The sequence below is a fragment of the Styela clava genome, chromosome 4 (genome assembly GCF_964204865.1).
Source record: "Styela clava chromosome 4, kaStyClav1.hap1.2, whole genome shotgun sequence".
Classification (NCBI taxonomy): Eukaryota; Metazoa; Chordata; class Ascidiacea; order Stolidobranchia; family Styelidae; genus Styela; species Styela clava.
The window spans coordinates 8,243,650-8,262,752 of NC_135253.1; the positions used below are offsets into that span (position 1 = coordinate 8,243,650).

Genomic DNA, 19,103 nt, shown 5'->3' on the forward strand with positions numbered 1-19,103 from the left:
TTGTACTGCGGGCCGCACGGAATGAGTCGGCGGGCCGCAGTTTGGACCACTCTGGTATATATTAAATATTCTGGGGTCCCACAAATATAATCTTTTGTGACTTGGTGAAGTTTTATGGAATGGTTAAAAAGAATTTTGGTGTCAAAAAAGGTTTGCAGATGAATTGAATTTATTTATTTACTTTAATTTATGCTATTGACATTCCAATTTTTTTCTCGGAAATTCATCCCACAAAGATACATTAAATCATGCAAACCAAATTACTGAAAATTTAAATTGCTTGTGAAAATAAGAAAAATGTTTCTTAGATGTATGAAATATTGACTACACTGTTGGGGGTTAGAGCCTAGAGTCATCATTAGGTATCTGAATAGTCCACCATCTATAGAAATTGTTGTTATTTGTTACCTTTTATCCACAAGTGAGGAACCTAATTCCATTGGATATTTTGGTTGATGCAAATCGGCAGTAACAATGATACGAGATGGAGCTTGAACTCCTTGATCATGAGTAGAGAATGTTTTGAAATCCGTTGCAGCAGTCAAATCGAACAAGTTCGTTGGAATTGTATTTTGATTCTGACTTGCTGTCTGTGGTGTGTCTTCAACTGATCTTGTGCCTATCAAAATAGGTACAAGGATTGAGCAAATTAGCCAATTCTCTAACTGATACATTTGTTGCAAGCTAAATAAGGTATGAATTAGGAGAGTACCATTCGAATGAAACTGATATGACTATATTTTTGAAATTTATCCATTTCGCTGAAGAAAACAATTGCTAGTGATTTTTATTTTGGCCCAGTAGTGGGATGATTATTGAATGACTTATGAATTTTGAAAATCAACTTCTTGATTCTAAATCAGCTGTTATTTTTGGAAACTACAATGGAATAATGAATAATCAAACCAGATTTTTCCGTTGTTATGGTCAGTTGTCCACTTGAAGCACTTTCACGTCCACTATCATTTGAGTATGTTTCATCCTCATTGGTGGTAAGTTTAGACACCTGTGGAATTTCCAAAATGCTGGGTTCAGTTTTCATAGGAACTTCAACGACTTTACTTTTATTTTCTATCACATTCCTTCCACAAACTCTGCATTTTTCAAGTCCAGGTGGTGGTGAAAATAGCTTTTCTAAAAACAAAGATAAAATTGTGAATATATGAATGGTTATGACAACCTTTAATGTATATTTGTAACTAACCACCTTATTATCTTCTAATATTTGCAAGGTACTAACAGCAAATAATCTCAAACTCATCAAAACCTAAAAATAGGCTTTCCTTAAATTTGATCAAATCATACTTTCACTACTCGGTTTCAGGTTCATATCATCTGCATCTTCTTTCCATTCTTTAAACTTCCAGACATCCCATCCTCCTTCCCAAGATTCAAATTCCTTTTTCAAAAGTTCATTTGCTTTTTGTATTTCTTTCCGATTGTCCTAAAAATTCGAATGGAGAAGAAATAATTTCAAAATATAATATTTCATAAAGCATAGCGCAATTTCAATATCATATTAAAAGTTAGCCTCGTTTTTACGTATTACGTCAAGAGTCATGGGATCAAGCTTTAGTCGCATGAAATTTCAAAGTTAGGTCTCAAGTCAAGTCAAATCAATGTACTCTCGAGTCGCAAGTCAAGTCGAGTCACAGATTTCATAAATAAAAGCAACCAAAGTCTCTCCAACACAGACCTACAAAGCAATATACATTTCTAATTATAAAATATTTTTTGAGAATATTACCCATTGTTTGCTTTGAAAAGATTTACATTTTATATACTGGTAGTTAAATTATTGGAATCAGAAAATTGAAATTACAATTACCGGTATGTCATTAAAACCTGATTTTCTGTATTACCCCGTAAAAATCTCACTGAACTGTTTTGAAAAATCGACGTGGTGAGTTGAGAGTGAGCTGCCATAAGGAAGTGTTTCAGATGATGGGCAACCATAAGCAACAGCACTTTCAATGTCTATGACAATGATGAGATTGCATCTAATGCATTATTGATTGACTGTCAATATTATTTATATTTGGATATTGTTAAATAGATGGTTTGACTCAAAACAAAAAGGCTTCATTTTTTAAAACCAAAAAATTTCATTCACCAAATACCTCAAGTTCATAGATTCCAGCTCGATGAAACAGTCCACCAAATCCACCACACTTTATCCATCCTGTTTCAACTACACAAATGAGAATTCCACTTGTAACACCGAGAATTAAAAACACGTACATGCCAATGAAAGCTTTAATATCAAGCTGATTTTCTAGATTTTTTTCAACAGCGTTAGTCTCACACCTTTTTTCTAGAGTAAACCTAGTTGCAAATTCAATAAAAAAAAAATTTATTTAAACAATTGCTAAAAGAATCAAATCCAAATATTAACTTAATTTTATATCATCAATATGAAAAGCACCAAATCTGTTCTCTACTAAACTTTGTAGGATCATCTACCAAGTTTCTTAAATAAAAAGAACATTTGCAGAACAAGCACATGTTTGGTATTCACACAGCCTCTCATTTCAGGTCAACCAGAGTATAATCGTTTTTTAAAACACCATCCCTTCTATGATCAAAATGATTGTCATACTATTCTAAGATGTATAAATTGCATAGAAGAATAGTTGCTGCTCTGCATCTTTAATAGCTCCATTCATAATTCCAATACAATTTTAAATTGAAAATGATGGTCACATGATTGTGGTCATGCTTACCACAAGAAGATGAAATTATGCTAATCATATAACAGAATAAAAAAATTAAACATATATCCATATTTGTCATACAATGAAAACAAGCATAATTGAAATGAATTGAAAAAAATACAGAACATCAAACTATGAATATTTTCAACAATATACATTCTGGATATCTGATACTAGCCTGATCAAATTGTATATTATTTGTGGTCTAAAACAATGTATTTATTACATCACATTCCAAAAATTGAAGAAAAAGGCACCGAAAATTATGGATTATACCTGCGACTTACAATGTAATATACAACTTACCACTTTTCTTCAAGTGCTGCCAATACACCCTTGTCTGCAAGTTTTTTGATGTAATCATTGAACATATTAATGTAAACAGATCCTTGGGGAAATGGAAATGCAAATTGATATTGGTAAAAACCATGTCCAGCCTGTAATAATCAAATCATTCCTTTAAATATAAATTCTTTAAAAATAATATCAAGTTTTTACAAGTTCATAACATCATATTATTGTAATGTTATCATGCCCCCTAGTGTTTTGATGTTTAAAGATTTGCTCATTAAATTTCATTAAGAATATATGATATAATTTTTAGTTGAAAAAACCATCATATCAGGATTTTTTTTGTAGATTCAATTCTGATGATTTATAAACACCTAACCGCATTTGATACATTGCGCTTTTTAAAGATATAAGTAGTATGTGAGTTTAAATGTAGATATAATTTTACTAATAATCGTAATTAAGGCATTAACATACCAGATCAAATTCACATGATTGTGAAAGAGCATCTACCACAGCTTCAAACGATGCAAGTAAATAATAATTTCCATTCAAAACTTTTTCAAATCCATCTTCCTGCTTTTTGAGTATGGAATTGTTCTCAAATTTATGCAAATACTCATACATTGTTCTGTATTAAAAAAGTTTTTCATTATCAAATGAAATACAGGAAATATTTTGAGCGGGTATTAATAACTTCAACACAACACAATATAATATATTCAAATAAAAAAATGTATATATATTTACGTATAAGGTGCATCTTTTGCTCCAGGTAAATAAAGATCAAGCATGGCATTATTTTCTATCATTCCGTAAGCAAATTGCTGTTGACTTGCTAATTCATCCAATGTTTCAATACCACCTGTGTTAACCTAAAAATTGGATTTGTAGAAATAGTAGTTTGCATTTTAACACAAGTGAAAAAAGTATAACAATTACTTAGCAAAGCTAATTTCAATTTTCATATAATCAATGTATAACAAAATTTTTGCCAAATGAGAAAGTTTAAATCACTATACTTTGTCATCTTAAAACAAAACATTTGTATGCAGCAATTTTAAACAAGAGTGCAGAGAGGAAAATCACAAACCATCATATCCAAAATATATGCTCTCAAATGAACATGAAGCTCAAATTGTGTTTTTAAAACTCAAATCACCTGCGTCATAAAGGCTGTCATATTTGCTGTGTAAGCAGATAAAACCAGAAGAACAAATCCCCACCATGTTCCAGTTAACATAACGCATGCTGTTGATCTGAAAAGTAAAATATATAAATGATGGAGAAATCATACAAAACATTACTTAATGTAAGAAAATTACCTTGGAACAATATCTGCTCCTTGGCCACAAATTGCTGCAAAAGTAAACCATAGACTATTGAGAACACCAAGATGATCACTGGGTGATGAGTTTGGTCCAAATGTATGAGAAATTGCTTCATATTCATTAGGATTTCTTTTGTTTATATATGCCATAAGTAGAGATATCTAAAAACAGACAAATATTAACAAAATACAGCAGTAAATATCAAAATTTTATAAAAAGGATATTACTGTAATTTTTGAAACCATAGCCGCAATTTTTGAAAAAATGTACCGAGATAGTACATATAAGTTCATATGTTATTTAATTTATCCCCCACAGATGACAAAACAACGATTTCAACTTGCTGAATTTTTATATTATACTCAATATTAGATCAACCATTCTTTGAATATTGTTTCAATTTCAATTTATCATAAGAACTCTTACCAGAATAAAAGTGCTCCAAAATAGCATCCAACTTTCTTCTCGAAATGGCAACATAAACTGCCATATGCTAACAGATTCTGTTTTTTCAACTCTTTTTGTCAACAAATACATATGCGGTTGTTGAAATGAAGCAGATAGAAGAACTTTGTTGGATTTGCCAAGTCTGTTTCCTCGAACACTTTTTGCATGCAAGAAAAAGTCAACCTTAAAGAAAAAATATCAGTTAGTACTGGTATTACTTAAGTCAATAGGTAAACTTTGCAGCCTATAAGAACAAGCTTTGAGTGCAAGACTGAGGTAAATGTAAAGGGCAAAATCACTTGTGAAACATAGAATGGCATCTTATAGATTTAGTCAGATTTCTGCAATGATTAGTAGACGATCAACCAATCCATATGAAATTTATGGGTACATTCAGCAATTTTTATACTAAGCCTTGTCAAGTCTTTTAACTTCTTTTTCCTCAGAATAAATATGTATTCATTCATTTTTATTTACTCAAAAGCAAATCAATATTTAAAAAAATGGCAAAACACATTTTAGTAGTGGCAATTTGCCGGATTTTAAATGTTCATCAAGTCTGAGAACTTATGACATGGAAGCTTATGACATGACATTATATGACTATAATAAGCAAATGTTGACTAAATAAATGTCAATATTGTGAGGTAAATTACCGAATTGTTGTTAAAAACGCTCATCATATAATCTTCCATTGCATCATCATCATGAACATCAAGATTAAAATTATATTCAGTACGAAGTTGAAATGAAAAATTCATAGAAATAGACAACTTCTCTAATATCTCATATAAATATCCTGATAATACATAATTATTGATTTGAAAAAAACGTGAGAAACAAAACATCTTCTCACATTAAGAAGTAAATCATTTTAACATTTGATTAGATGCTGGCAATGTCTCACATATTGAATGAATTTCATTTCAAAAATTCATCATCAGAATATATGTAAAAAAACAGGGCTAAAACCTTGAAATAACAAACATGGAAAATGTCACAACTCTGGCATTCATCTTTTAGTGGTAGGACAACCGTTAACCTCCCTAGTCTTAGGAAAAATGTGTTTAAAATAACAAATAAGATTAAAGTACAATGTTGAAGATACACATCAAAATTTTGTTTGACCTTCAAATTCTTCTTCTCCAGTAACTTCATTCATTTTCCATGTTAGCCACGGTGGATGCTGTGAAAAGGCACAAGGTATTGAATACAGCGATTATACATTTTTTCTAATCTTCTGATGCTTTTTCAACCAGTTAAAGAAAAAAATTTTATACTAAAATTCATAACAAATATTCTTCTTTTTCCACATTTCTGGTTCGAAATTTTTCATTACATACTGTTAGTATCCTTGGGAAAGGTTTAAATTAATTCAAATCTAAGCCCTTATCAGAAACTTTTTACAGTTTTTGATCATTTAAACACTAAAACTCATCAGCCAAGAAAATCTAAAAGAAATATATGTTAATGTAAGCTTACTTTGTAAAAAAAAAATATGTAGAAATTTTTAATTATTCTATTTGCATTTCAAAAATCAATGCATTCATACTTTTACAGAAAAGATATACCAAATGTCAAGTCATTTTACAGTGCATCGTGATAAAAGCTTGTACGGTACTTATCCACAAAATCATACTTATCATCAGTCATATCATGAACTTTGATACCATTTATAAATAACTATTTTAAAATATAATCACTTTATGATATCTGAAATAGTAGTACTTACATAAATGGCACCAATAGTCAGAGGTCGAGAAGGAAGAAAAATATCAGAAGGATGAAGCGGTTCATACATAACATTAATATAGGAACGAGATTTACTGTTGTATATACCTACAACGACAGGTTGACGTTCCTGAGTAAACCAAAAAATTCAAAATGTTGAAAACACTCAGGATTGAATATAAAGTGCATCAATAGTATTATGGTAAATACTTTTGCAGACTAATAATTCATTAATTTAATAATAGATTCACTTAAATCGAATGATCAAATATCATCATCCCCAGTCAAAGGTCACCTGATTTTTGCTTCTTCCATGATTACTTACAACTGACAAATCATTTGAAAGATATTCTACAACAAACAATGTATTTGAAGAGGGAATTTCTGCGTTCTCAGCCAAACGTATGCTACACGAATCATTCTGATAATCCTGTAAACAAATACAATTTGTGAATACAAGGTATAACTCAATTTAGTCCAAACCATGATATATTAGGCAATTACCTATATTAAATAGAGCTCATTGAAAATTTGGTATACCACGAGACGATTCTCAGCGTAAAAATTATAAAACATCTTATTAAACGGATTTAGAGTTAATCTACTAATCATACACAACCTAATCATATTTCAAATAGGTTACATGACTGAAAACCTTATAACCTACCCATTTATGTATTGAAGAAATAGCACATGAATCAAAACTTGCTCTTGTTGACCCATCAGAGCTATATCATAAAACAAATGTGATTGAAATAGACAGGATAGAATTTTTCATATTTATCTAAGGAGAGAAAAAATTCAAAAAGACATCTTAATCATATGGCAAACTATGGTTTTTGATCATTCAACATTGCAAGTTAGGTATGAAAATAGCCAATCGGTTGAATGTTCTACAGTTACACAAATGAACTTGGAAGACAAGACACAAAGATTACCTTGTAATTGATTCTGATTCGCTCACAGTATTGTCTAAAATAAATTGGAATTCAAGATTATGGATTATAATATGTTAAACAAAATATTCATTTAAACTGGACATAATCTGGATCACAGAAATGCAATTTGAAAAAACTGAAAATACCATTTCCATTATCGCCATCATGAAAATTTGAAAATATGGTCATCTGCATACTTAACTCACCAAATGATATACAAACCTCACACACTTTTTCTACTTGAAATGTATATATATATCAATAAAATATTTAAAATCAAAAACAGAGGAAGAATAAGTGATTGAATAAATATTAATAGTCAATTCAGATATTCAATCTTCAGTAACTAATAATATATATAGAGCCTAAATATAATGATCATTGATCACTGTTGGAATTTATATACAACATTGAACCGTTCATCCAATTTTGTCCTGGTTTTGAAAATAAATTAATATGCTGTCATACTGCTCTTGATATTCTAGTTGTGTAGCTTTGAAGTGTAGCAAGTTTACTAATAGGGGAAAATCTTGTGAGTATTTAATTATATCCAGCAATATATATATGATAATATAGATTTATGCTAGATTTATCTGTAAACTTGCAGAACCCCTGGATAGTGCTCGGTTCCACATAACACTGGTTGGAAGCCACTGTTCTCGTTAATAGTGTAATCGCATTTGAAAATCAAATTATACCTTCGGAGTAAAACGATGAAACATTTACTATTTTGACAGCAGCCTCAATGATGTCATCCTCCCATTGAAATGTTACACAAGCTGAATTTGGTTTTGAATCAGCGTTGTCTAAAGATCTTTTTTTAATCGCATGTTTCACTAAATTTGAAGACAAATATATTTAAATTTACAAACAATGTAACAGAAAATGCAATTTTATAGACATGTTAAGAGATCATTGTTTGTAACCTAACCCGTAGCGTTAAAAAATTCAAGCCACAATTTATCAGCCTGTGGTAGATTTTAATATACTTACGGTAAGCAATTTGTGTATGAAAAAGTTCAATTTTATTGTTTTTGTAAAATATCTGATTTGCCTTTACCTCTTGGAATAAAATCATTGTCTTTATTCACTCTGATTTTGATTCTTTGTCGGTTTGCCGTGGTGCATGATTTACGAGAACAAAAACTATGCTGAAGTAGAAAAATTCACAGGTTTCTTAATATCTTATATATAATTTGAATTATAAATTGTATATACCGTATGATGACTCTATTATTTTGAAAAGCTGCAAAACATTTAGTCTTTTTATAAATATAAGAGCAATTCTCAAATTTACATACACAAAGACCAAATGACTAATATAATGAGAAAAATGTTGGGAAATATGAGATTCCATACTCCATAGGAGTAGGACATGGGAAATTTGAAAAAATAAAATAAAAGTAATATCATTCCAGCACCTTCTTCCATTTTAAAGCACTGGAAATTTAAATTTAAAATTGATTGGTTCATTAGTTGTGAAAAAAAGTGATTTTTACAACCAGAATAAAAACAAAAGCAAAAATTTAGGGAAACAACCAATAGATCCACTTCATGTCCAATTATGAAGGTTCTAAACACTAACATTGAAGACATTGTTTCCATTTTTAATTAATTCAAAAATCACACAATAAACTCAGTGAAAATAAAGTGCATTACAAACGATATTAACCAAAAGCTCACAATATAGTTTTTGTGCCCGCATGTTTTGCATGAAGATTCATCAATGTTATCAGAATAAATTGATCTAAAATAAAATTAAGAAGTTCAGTTACATATAATACTAAATACAGAAATTAATCAAGGCACAAATAACATTAGAAAAAGTAGTTACCTTTTCATGTGCCCATGCATCAATGTACTGGTAGGATTGATAGATGTTGCTGCCATATGTCCGTTCATGCTTGGCTCAGTTGTTGTTAAGTGTCCTATCATAGTTGATTTAGTTGTTGTTGTATGTCCATTCATGCTTGGAGTAATCATTGTTGTTGTTGCTGTATGTCCATTCATGCTTGATGTAGTTGTTGGCATATGTCCACCCATGCTTGGAGTAGCTGTCGTTGTGTGTCCATTCATAGTTGATGTATGTCCACCAATGCTTGGAGTCATTGTTGTTGTTGTTGTATGTCCATTCATGCTTGATGTAGTTGTTGTCATATGTCCATCCATGCTTGGAGTAGCTGTAGTTGTGTGTCCATTCATAGTTGATGTATGTCCACCAATGCTTGGAATAGTTGTTGTTGTGTGTCCATTCATAGTTGATGTATGTACACCCATACTTGAAGTAGTTGTCGTTGTGTGTCCATTCATAGTTGTTGTGTGCCCGTTCATAGTCAATGTAGTTGATGTTGTGTGTCCATTCATAGTTGATGCAGTTGTTGTTGTATGTCCGTTCATGTTTGGTGTAGTTGTTGATGTATGTTCATTCATGATTGATGAGGTTGTTGTTGATGGTGTGGTAGCTATGGTGTTTCCATGCATGCTTAGTGTGGAAGTTATGGTGTGACCATGCATGCTTTGTGTGGTAGCTATGGTGTGACCATGCATGCTCGGTGTGGTGGTTGTTCCATGACCGTGCATGCTTGGTGTGGTCGCCGGTGTGTGGCCATGCATACTTGGTGTGGTTGATGTAGTTTGTTCATGCATGTTTGATGTTGTTGTATGTCCATGAATGGAGTCAAAAGGAGTTAATATTGTTGCCTCTGTTGAAACCTCCAATACATCGGAAGGATTTGGTAGACACATATATTCCTGAAAAGCCATCATAAACCATTATTTATTATTCATAGCAGCAAACAGCACACCGCACAGTAATATTACATATTTCAAATCATTTTTATTCAAATTTAGATATCAGAATCATTTTTTTGGTCTGCATATCTCTTGAATGGATCCTGTGAAGTAGAATATTGCATCTTTGTTTATTGTCTATACATGGTCTACCAGAGTCAGAAACCGTGTCAAGAGATAATAACATAAAGAGATAAATCATGGGCAGAAATTCTCAGTTTTATCCAACATCAAAACGTTATGCAGTTACATCAAACTTATTAAAATTAACCTCAAAATAACTTTTAATGGACTAGATTCTGTTTAAAATATAAATAGGTATGCAACAAATCTTTTACACCTAAATGGAACTGTCTTAAACAGTAAAAGAGAGTAATCAACTTTTTCAGAAAAGAAAAAGAAAATACTTTTCACTATTAATTAATATTTGATTTATTTTTTATTCAATATTCAAGTGTGGAACAAAAAATATACATTCTTTTCCAGATTGAGACAATTTTCTGATTTTGCTTTGTTGCAAGCATTCATGACTTGTTTGATTGACAAAAAGGTTAGAGATGAAGCAACTTCACTCATGAGATCAATTTCACTCATATTTGCATTTTCCTTCTGTAAGATTTTTTCTAATAGTGGTGTCAATAGTGGACTGAAACAATATTGGTTTTATAAAAATAAAAATTTAATTCATGGTTTAGTTCAGATAGATTTGCCAACTTGGGACTTCATGGCCTAAGTTAATCTTTTTATATCAAATTGTACCTTCTAATATAAAGTTCAGAAATATGGGATTATAGCCTGAGACTGGGCTATTCAAGCTGCATCACAAATACATTCAAGACAAATATGACTAGTATGTAGGTAGATCTTCTATTTATAATTTACATTATACCAAGTCAACATATCTAGATCGATTAAATTCGTAATACCGTATATACCGTAAATGTGATGTCGAATTAAATAAAAAAATCCAACAAAATATCATTCTTGACTAAATACAAAATGCAATTACCTGTTTAATAATGATATTTTAATTTCCTTGTTCAAGAATGCTTTCAGGGAAGTTGGAATAACGAACTGAATTTAATGTTGAATACATGAATATTTTAATATTTTATGAGACGTTTTTTCATCATAAGAATGTATATTTTTACCAGATATATGTGACCAAAGATATTACTAATAAAATCGATAGCAAATTGGTATATTGTAAGATACTTCATTATTATTCTTATAAAATTTGTAAGAAATTTTTAATATCAACTAATGGTGCATGTTTACTTGGTACTTAAATTATCATATATCATATCTGATTTTTCAGTTTTCATTTTCCAATAATTTGATAATTTGTGCTTATCATAAGCCATGATCAGTGAATCAGACTTAATGCACACAGGTAAATAAATTTGCTACTTACAGCATTGGGTATAAACCAGTAAAAATTACTATCTGTCAACTCAAGTTCGTCAGCACTAGTTAGAATCATCTCAACATGGTTATACTGAGCCATAACAATGAAAGCTCTGAAAATAGAGAATGGTTTATTGAAAAACTCACGAATTGAAATTTTAAAAATCAATTGACAAAATTTATTCAAAATTTAAGATTTTCAGTATTTTTTGAATAATAATATTGATGGATTTGAAAATCACCGTTAACGTTACCATTGCTTAAAAATATAAAATATCAGATGGCAAGTAGTGTCATGTGACTTTTTTGAGGTTTCAAGGCAATATAAACTCCAATTTTGATTAATTATGAACATATTCTAATTATCATTTTAAAACTTTCAATTACAAAAAAAAACTTTATTCCAACAATATATGATATAAAAATTATTTTCAACTTATTTTTTTAATTAGTTACCTTATTCCTGCTTTCTTTGCGCTTAATAATGTTTCTCTAAGAGCTGATTTTTCTGCAACTGCTTCGAATGCAATTGTTTCCAAATTTTCAACTCTTGCTTGCTGCATACTTGTGAATGTAAAACTAAATTCTAGGAATTATTTGAGCACATATTTAGAAACTGTGAAGTACATCTCAAATAATAGAGTATAAAAATTATACAATAATGCAATCTAAAAAGTGCAGAATATCTTCAAGTCCCCATATCTTCTAGGGATAAAGATATCAATTGGAGATAGAATACTATATTATACAATATATCTAATGCTTATCAACACCTCAATCTGTTTATCAATCATGTTATGTAATGTACAATAGTTTATAATGTTATTTCATGTTAAATAAAAAATCAAATAAAAACAGTAAACTTTACATAGTTTTAGTAAGACTTTCGCAGACAATTCAATCAGAAACGTTACAAATAGAGAAATAGGAGATTTCTGTGTGTATTGAATATATGGTAAAAAGTTATCATTTAATTTCTCTTGACCATCATTTTTTTCTCCAAGAACTATTGCATGCTTCCACTCATATTCTTTTGTTGCCAATAACATTGCAGAAAGAACAAAAGTATCTGGTGGATACAAGTAAATAATGCTGTTAAGTTCTTCATATTCATCACATGACTTAAATGATCTGCAATAAATATTTTAAGAAATTTAATAATGTGTAAATTTATCTGATTTACACATTATTTATATATATATAAACAGTATTAATGTGAGCAAAGCAGATTTTAAATTCTACATTTGTTATTTGATAAAATACAAAAAAATTACTATAAGGTAAGAAGCTGTAATTGAATTATGCAAGCAAGCAAACGAGTGATACATATTGCAGAAAGTAAATGGGGTAACAGTAATTAATTCAAAGTTATATCAATCGATAAATCTTACGTTTTATTGTCAGTAATGATGAAAAACTGATTTTTTACTTTTACTATTGTCAATTACAATCAATTTTATACAAAAAATCAGCAATTGCTTTATTCATATTTCTTGATCCTGCCCCAAATTAAATTTCATTCGAATTCTTTAAATATTATTCCAAATATTATAAATTATATTTTTATTGAGAAGCTAAGTCTGTTATGTAAAATAGTTGTTTGGTTACAAAAAAAATTATACTTCAAATGTGAATGTTTTTAAAAGAGCCCATGAATCATCTAAACCAGGGGTTCCCAAAGTTGATTGATCGCGGGCCAAAATTCGAACTAGAAGGAGATTCGCGGGCCAGAAAAAAGGAGTAAATTGTATTCGCAATAACGCATTCGAGTGATTATCTGTCAGTCTGGACCAAAGTTTCGATTTTTAGGGTTCATAATTGTGTTGTTAGAAATACCGATGCTGGAAAATTTACTTTTCATATCAGGAGAAATAGCTTCCAAAACTTGCAACATACATTCGCGGAATTATTCCCCTTCAAACAAACGGGTGATTTTTTTCAACAATGTTGTGGGCTACAATATAACTGGCCAATAACGTGGATTCACTTTCATTTGACATTTTTCTGAACATGTCTGTTTGACTTTTGTATTCAATGAACTAAATTTCGAAATACGGCGCTTGCGCGTCAACTGATCATAATTTGAAGAATGCTTCGTTGTATTCCTTAAGAACTGGAATAACTTGTTGGCAAGGAAGACAAATCACTGAAGTTTGATTATTTTCAATAAAGAAATGAAAACGCTGCCATTTATCTAAAAAACGTCTGTTTTCAGTGTCTACTTTTTGTTTTTTGACATCTTCAAGTTTTCATATAGGGCTGATAACTAAAATACTGCCGTATGCAATCCTAATACCGGCACGTATCTATAAGGTACCGGTATAATTGAATTATAACGGATATACAAGATCTTAAACTGTGGTAATGATGTAACAATTGGCGGTATCTAGAATGTGAAAAGGTAAAAACATAAATTGTTAAATTATTTTACTTGAGTTCGGCGGGCCATTTTAAATTGTTACGCGGGCCGCGGTTCGGGAACCCCTGATCTAAACAATTATGAAATAAACTGACAATTCATAGCTTGTGGGATATCCTGATAGTATCCCAAATATATTGCTTTTATGGCCCACATTTGAGTGGATATTCGAAATACTGCCATCCTTAAAAAATATGAGGAAGTGGAAATAATGTAGCAAAATAAATGTGTGAAATATTTACATCCTGTATCCGCCGCAAGCACCATTATTGAACCACATTTTTAATTAAGGAGTAGTTTACTTACCCTGAAACAACATAGATAGGAATTTGTTTCTTTATTTTTGCCACCTCATCACATTTTAATTTTTTGCCGACTACAATAAGAGCAGTGAAGTTTTCAGTTCTCAATTCGTCTGGAAATTTGTAAATAATTACGGTATACAATAAACAACAGTATAGAAATATATTTTGAAACCGAAATTTGAAAATTCAATGTAAATTTATTACAAATATAAGGTGGACAAAATCCCTTCAGTTTGAATGATGTAAACACTATTTTAATAAGTTCTGAAGATTTAATGATATGATATACAAATAGTTTATTTTTAATAATAGGCCACTAGAAGGAGCATGCTGACCAACAGGATAAAAGATATTTCTAGCAGGAACAGTAGGGCATCCATTTCCTATTGTTCCATAGCTTCAAAACATTATTAAAACAAATTTTCAGATTGATAATTATTATTTGAGGCATTATGGGAATTCTTGATAATAAAATCCTTGATAATTTTCAAATACATAATAATAAAAATAATAATAAATCCAAAACCAACTTGTGGCTAATATATGCTACACATTGTACAGTGCTGGTTTGGTGATGACTTACCATAAACTGTGGCACCAAGGTCAAGATCAAATTTTTTGGTTTCTATGAGAATGTCACTCTCCACTTTGAATAAACTTGGAAAATTGACAACCGATTTATACACTGCATCAATATGTTGACTGTCGACATAATGGTCATGAAGAATTCCTTAAAAACACCAAGATCGAGGTGAATTTGTCGCATAAAAAATAGTTTTTATAGTCAGTAATGTACGGCGTGCAGCCTTCATGGGTACAAAACATTACCAGTCTCATAACTTTATACAAATACCAGTCTGTCACCACTGCTACCTTCTTTCTACGATCTTTAAAACATTGGATGATTTACACGTTTACAACAATGACTGGAACATGTAATTTGTATAAATTATTCCGTCCTAAATCATCTATTGTAATAAATCTGAGTGCTTCAATGAAAGATATACAATTTCGTAATGTTTTGTACTTACTCATCCGTATATGCACCACGGCGTCAAATAAGGTATACCAGGAGTGCATGAAAATTTTCGCGTTTTGCGTTTTGTGCTTCGGTTACACGAAATGCATATATTGGTGATAATGACAATATGTAAATATGCAGATTCGAACCGCCTGTCGTAATAGGGAAATATACTGTTTGTACGTGAATGGCATATTGCAAAATAAGAATAACTGATACTCGTTGTAAGGTACAGGCACAGCGCTTGGACGAACTTGATACAAGTTTTCGCATAAATTCACTCAAACGGGAGACAGATAAAAAAAATCAAGGCCTTTGTGCAATTTCGTTTGGAATATCTTCAGTTCGCGAAAGAGAGTGAAAATAGCACTGATAGAATGTTACTGGCAACCATTGGTGGGCAAATAATTAGGTATGGCGATGTCAGTATAGCGTTTGGCACAAAGTAAGAAATCAATGAGATTTGGACCAAAAAGACTACTCACCAATTTTCATTCGAACAATTTGACCTGTGCATCCTTGCAATAACAATATGAACAAGGTAATTTCCAGTGGAGCAAAATTGAATAGTTTATGAGATATCATACTTATATCATTTTAACACTGTAAAGATTAGAAATAAATTTACTCGCTAAATCATCAATACATATAAGTTTAAAGTACTTTTTTAACACCTCATTTCAACCACGCTGATTAGGTTCCGGCATTGCTTATAGCTTTCCACATTCTGCATCCTACGATAAAAGAAAGAAACTTTGCTCTGTGTTCTACAGATCGCATTTATGTGAAAGGACGTGAGTATTTATTAAAGGCCCAATTTTCAATCTGTATTTATGAAACAAGTTTCGGATGTATCGCGACGCGTTTGACTCTGAATACGTATCTATGGGAATCACTTATAACGTTAATTTAAGCTTATGAAAGCAGTAGCACTCGGCCAATTAGTCACCATAGACACTGAAATCACTGTGTAATTTTGTATTTAATAATGACTGATTAACAAAGGGCAAAATCTCATTACTTGGAATAAATATTATGACTGTAGAGTTCGTAAGTTCGTAAGTACAGTAATTGTGATAGTCTTCCAAAACTCCATATTCACGAGATTTAATCCAAATTTGTAACTGCAAACGTATTATAAAGTGTTGATGTCATTCTATTTTGGTCACTTTTGTTTTTTGAATTAGATTACGTGGTATGATTGCCTATGAGTCAATTGTGTGTCATATATATATATGTAATATTTCACTCTATTCTAGGATCACGTACGTACATGATGGTGCATATCAGCTCCGAAAAAAGAAGCGTTACTAGAGTAAATGGTGAGTTCTAATTTCCAAACGATGCATATATATATATATATTCAAAGATTACTAAATTGCATATTTTTACTTAACTCTAGTGACATTGGCGGCCCGACAAAATAAAGAAAGGAATACTCTGCTTATTGATCAGCTTTTTACTCTTATGATTAATTAAATTGATTGAGAATATATGGATGTAAAATTTGCAACATTATATTTGGAATATTATAATAACTTTCACTAGCTTCAAGATTTCTTTAGCTTGGAAGTTTGGTTTTTGAATCCATTAGTTTGTGTAAAATTTTGATAGTATTGTATAATAATGTATCCCACAATATAATTTTATCAAATATCTCACATGTTTCCTAATTAATTTGATCAAAGTTTCACTTTTGTGTAAAGGACTCACTATCGTCACAGTAGTATGATGATGCAGTCAAGTGTCGCCGAATTCGCTTAGTAAATATTTCAACATTGTTGAATCTTGTGAATTCAATACATAAAATGGGTAAAAACCAAAGAGCATTGCTCGTATATATGGACACAGAAGTTGAGAATCTGTACGGTATGATCAGTAATTGACTGAGCACCAAGTTTGTTGGAAATATCGGCGGACAATTGCGCAGAGCGGAGAGTCATATCGGAATCATGTGTACCCAAATTTCATGAATAATGTTCCCAAGAGTTAAAATGAAGTAACAAATTATGGGTGAAATAACGGGGCCATACCATTTGGGGAAAAAATTGATAACTCCCCAGCGGCTTCATCCGTATTTAAGTAATAAAATTTTTTAAATAATAATTTAACTTATCCAGCCACCAGTCCATAGGGCCCAAAATCATTAGTGTATAAAAAATTACTATATGCAGAATATATTTTGTTTCTCGGATATATAATATATTTACATAAAAATACCGGTAATTAAAATTTGTATCATATCTTAAAGCAAAAAAGTACGTGATATTTTTTGTCATATTGAGTGTTTTATTATAATAAAATAATATATTATAGATAATATAAAAAATGCAAAGAATATATGCAATATTTCACTTACAAATAAATGAATAAATAAATTAATTTGTTAAATAAATAGAATATGCAAAAAATAATATTAAATAGTGCTTCAATGCTCCATGCTTTGTTTCAAAGGAAAATCTTTTTATTTCATGTTTGAATCAATCCAGTCACGATATCCTGATACCTGAAATATTAAAATTGAATCATTAATAAAAATTTATTTAAAATCCGCGGTCGTATCCGTTAGATGCAACATCATGCTTATACTCAATTACAGATAGGTTATATCATTTACCTGGGTGTATATTCCCGGTACGCATGGTGTTGGTCCGTATGAAGTTATACCATGCAAATTAAACTTTCCGTTATTATCACGACACAGTAAAGGACCGCCACTGTCACCCTGTATGATTATCAAAACATAATTTTTTTAAATTAGAACGTCTCAAATTTTGTTATAAAGCTACCATTATGTTACACTGCTTACTTTACATGTGTCCAGTCGTGAGCTGTAGCCGGAACGCACCGGAACGGCGTTCCGGTTGTTGGACATTTTATTGCATTTGCGTTCCGGTTGTTAAAATAAAACTATGGTACAAAAAGTCTAGTTTCTCTGGTTAAATAGTTATTAATTTATGTTTTGTTACAATATAATTCCTAATTCTTTTTACATAACATCACGCAAATAATTAGTACAGAAGTAACGTGTAATAGATATATCCCCGACCTTTGACCCCATGGAAATTCATCCCATATGGCAGGGGTTCTCAAACTTTTGGCGTTGCGGAGCCCTTGAAAAGGTTGACTATTATTTACGGAGCTCCAAAATGAATGTTAAAATTGTTACTTTCCGATTAATATTCCTGAGTAAGTTAAACGTACTTTACTCAATTTAAATACTGAACCCTTTTAATAGGGTTAATACAAGTCATAAATAAATCTAAATTTCAAAGATAAATTGTATATACTAAAGCTGTAAATTTGACACTTGACAAACATATTAATAAATTAGGGGTCGAATCTTTTCCCCTCTTCACATTTTTGGAAGACTTAAAAGACCGCTAATATCGTGCGCGATTGCATTTTGTTACAACCGCCGATTGTTTTCGTCAGCATGGCGTGTTTTTAAGCCTCAAACATCTTCACGCCAGTGTTTATTCTCCCCGACGACGATAATTGCTTTTTCGTTCTCGTGGGGAATTATGAGTTCAATGTGAAAAAAATGTTATCTTATTATAATCATCGGCGACGAAATGCTAAAAATAATAGTTAATAAAGAGGTATCTCCGCAATCAAATTTCTTGATTAAAAAGCGGCATTCTAAAATATTAGAACTAAAACTTAAAATGGGAGATAACACTATAAGTTTTGTTTCAGCAGACTCAAA

General features: G+C 30.9%; 1 protein-coding gene across 4 annotated transcripts in view; it reads right to left on the reverse strand.

Annotated features, from left to right (window-relative positions):
* The window catches only part of LOC144421892 (uncharacterized), a 40,660-nt gene that overhangs the window by 2,790 nt on the left and 18,767 nt on the right, over positions 1-19,103 (reverse strand). Inside the window, exons 1-28 of one of the 4 annotated variants that reach the window (XM_078111411.1) lie at positions 15,880-16,005; positions 14,957-15,103; positions 14,375-14,483; positions 12,635-12,780; positions 12,106-12,235; positions 11,657-11,762; positions 11,252-11,316; positions 10,717-10,888; positions 9,287-10,203; positions 9,136-9,199; positions 8,513-8,603; positions 8,151-8,288; positions 7,453-7,486; positions 7,182-7,242; positions 6,810-6,944; positions 6,516-6,644; positions 5,912-5,969; positions 5,440-5,582; positions 4,763-4,966; positions 4,331-4,497; positions 4,168-4,264; positions 3,756-3,880; positions 3,483-3,636; positions 3,021-3,151; positions 2,121-2,325; positions 1,306-1,444; positions 907-1,134; positions 409-619 (exon numbers count right to left, since the gene is read on the reverse strand). In XM_078111411.1, coding sequence (XP_077967537.1) covers positions 409-619; positions 907-1,134; positions 1,306-1,444; positions 2,121-2,325; positions 3,021-3,151; positions 3,483-3,636; positions 3,756-3,880; positions 4,168-4,264; positions 4,331-4,497; positions 4,763-4,966; positions 5,440-5,582; positions 5,912-5,969; positions 6,516-6,644; positions 6,810-6,944; positions 7,182-7,242; positions 7,453-7,486; positions 8,151-8,288; positions 8,513-8,603; positions 9,136-9,199; positions 9,287-10,203; positions 10,717-10,888; positions 11,252-11,316; positions 11,657-11,762; positions 12,106-12,235; positions 12,635-12,780; positions 14,375-14,483; positions 14,957-15,103; positions 15,880-15,979 — 4,406 coding nt within the window. In that variant the 5' untranslated portion in view covers positions 15,980-16,005. Of the gene's footprint in view, positions 1-408; positions 620-906; positions 1,135-1,305; positions 1,445-2,120; positions 2,326-3,020; positions 3,152-3,482; positions 3,637-3,755; positions 3,881-4,167; positions 4,265-4,330; positions 4,498-4,762; positions 4,967-5,439; positions 5,583-5,911; positions 5,970-6,515; positions 6,645-6,809; positions 6,945-7,181; positions 7,243-7,452; positions 7,487-8,150; positions 8,289-8,512; positions 8,604-9,135; positions 9,200-9,286; positions 10,204-10,716; positions 10,889-11,251; positions 11,317-11,656; positions 11,763-12,105; positions 12,236-12,517; positions 12,781-14,374; positions 14,484-14,956; positions 15,104-15,879; positions 16,006-19,103 lie in introns of those variants that run through there. The other 3 variants (XM_078111412.1, XM_078111413.1, XM_078111414.1) reach the window with 3 other exon arrangements.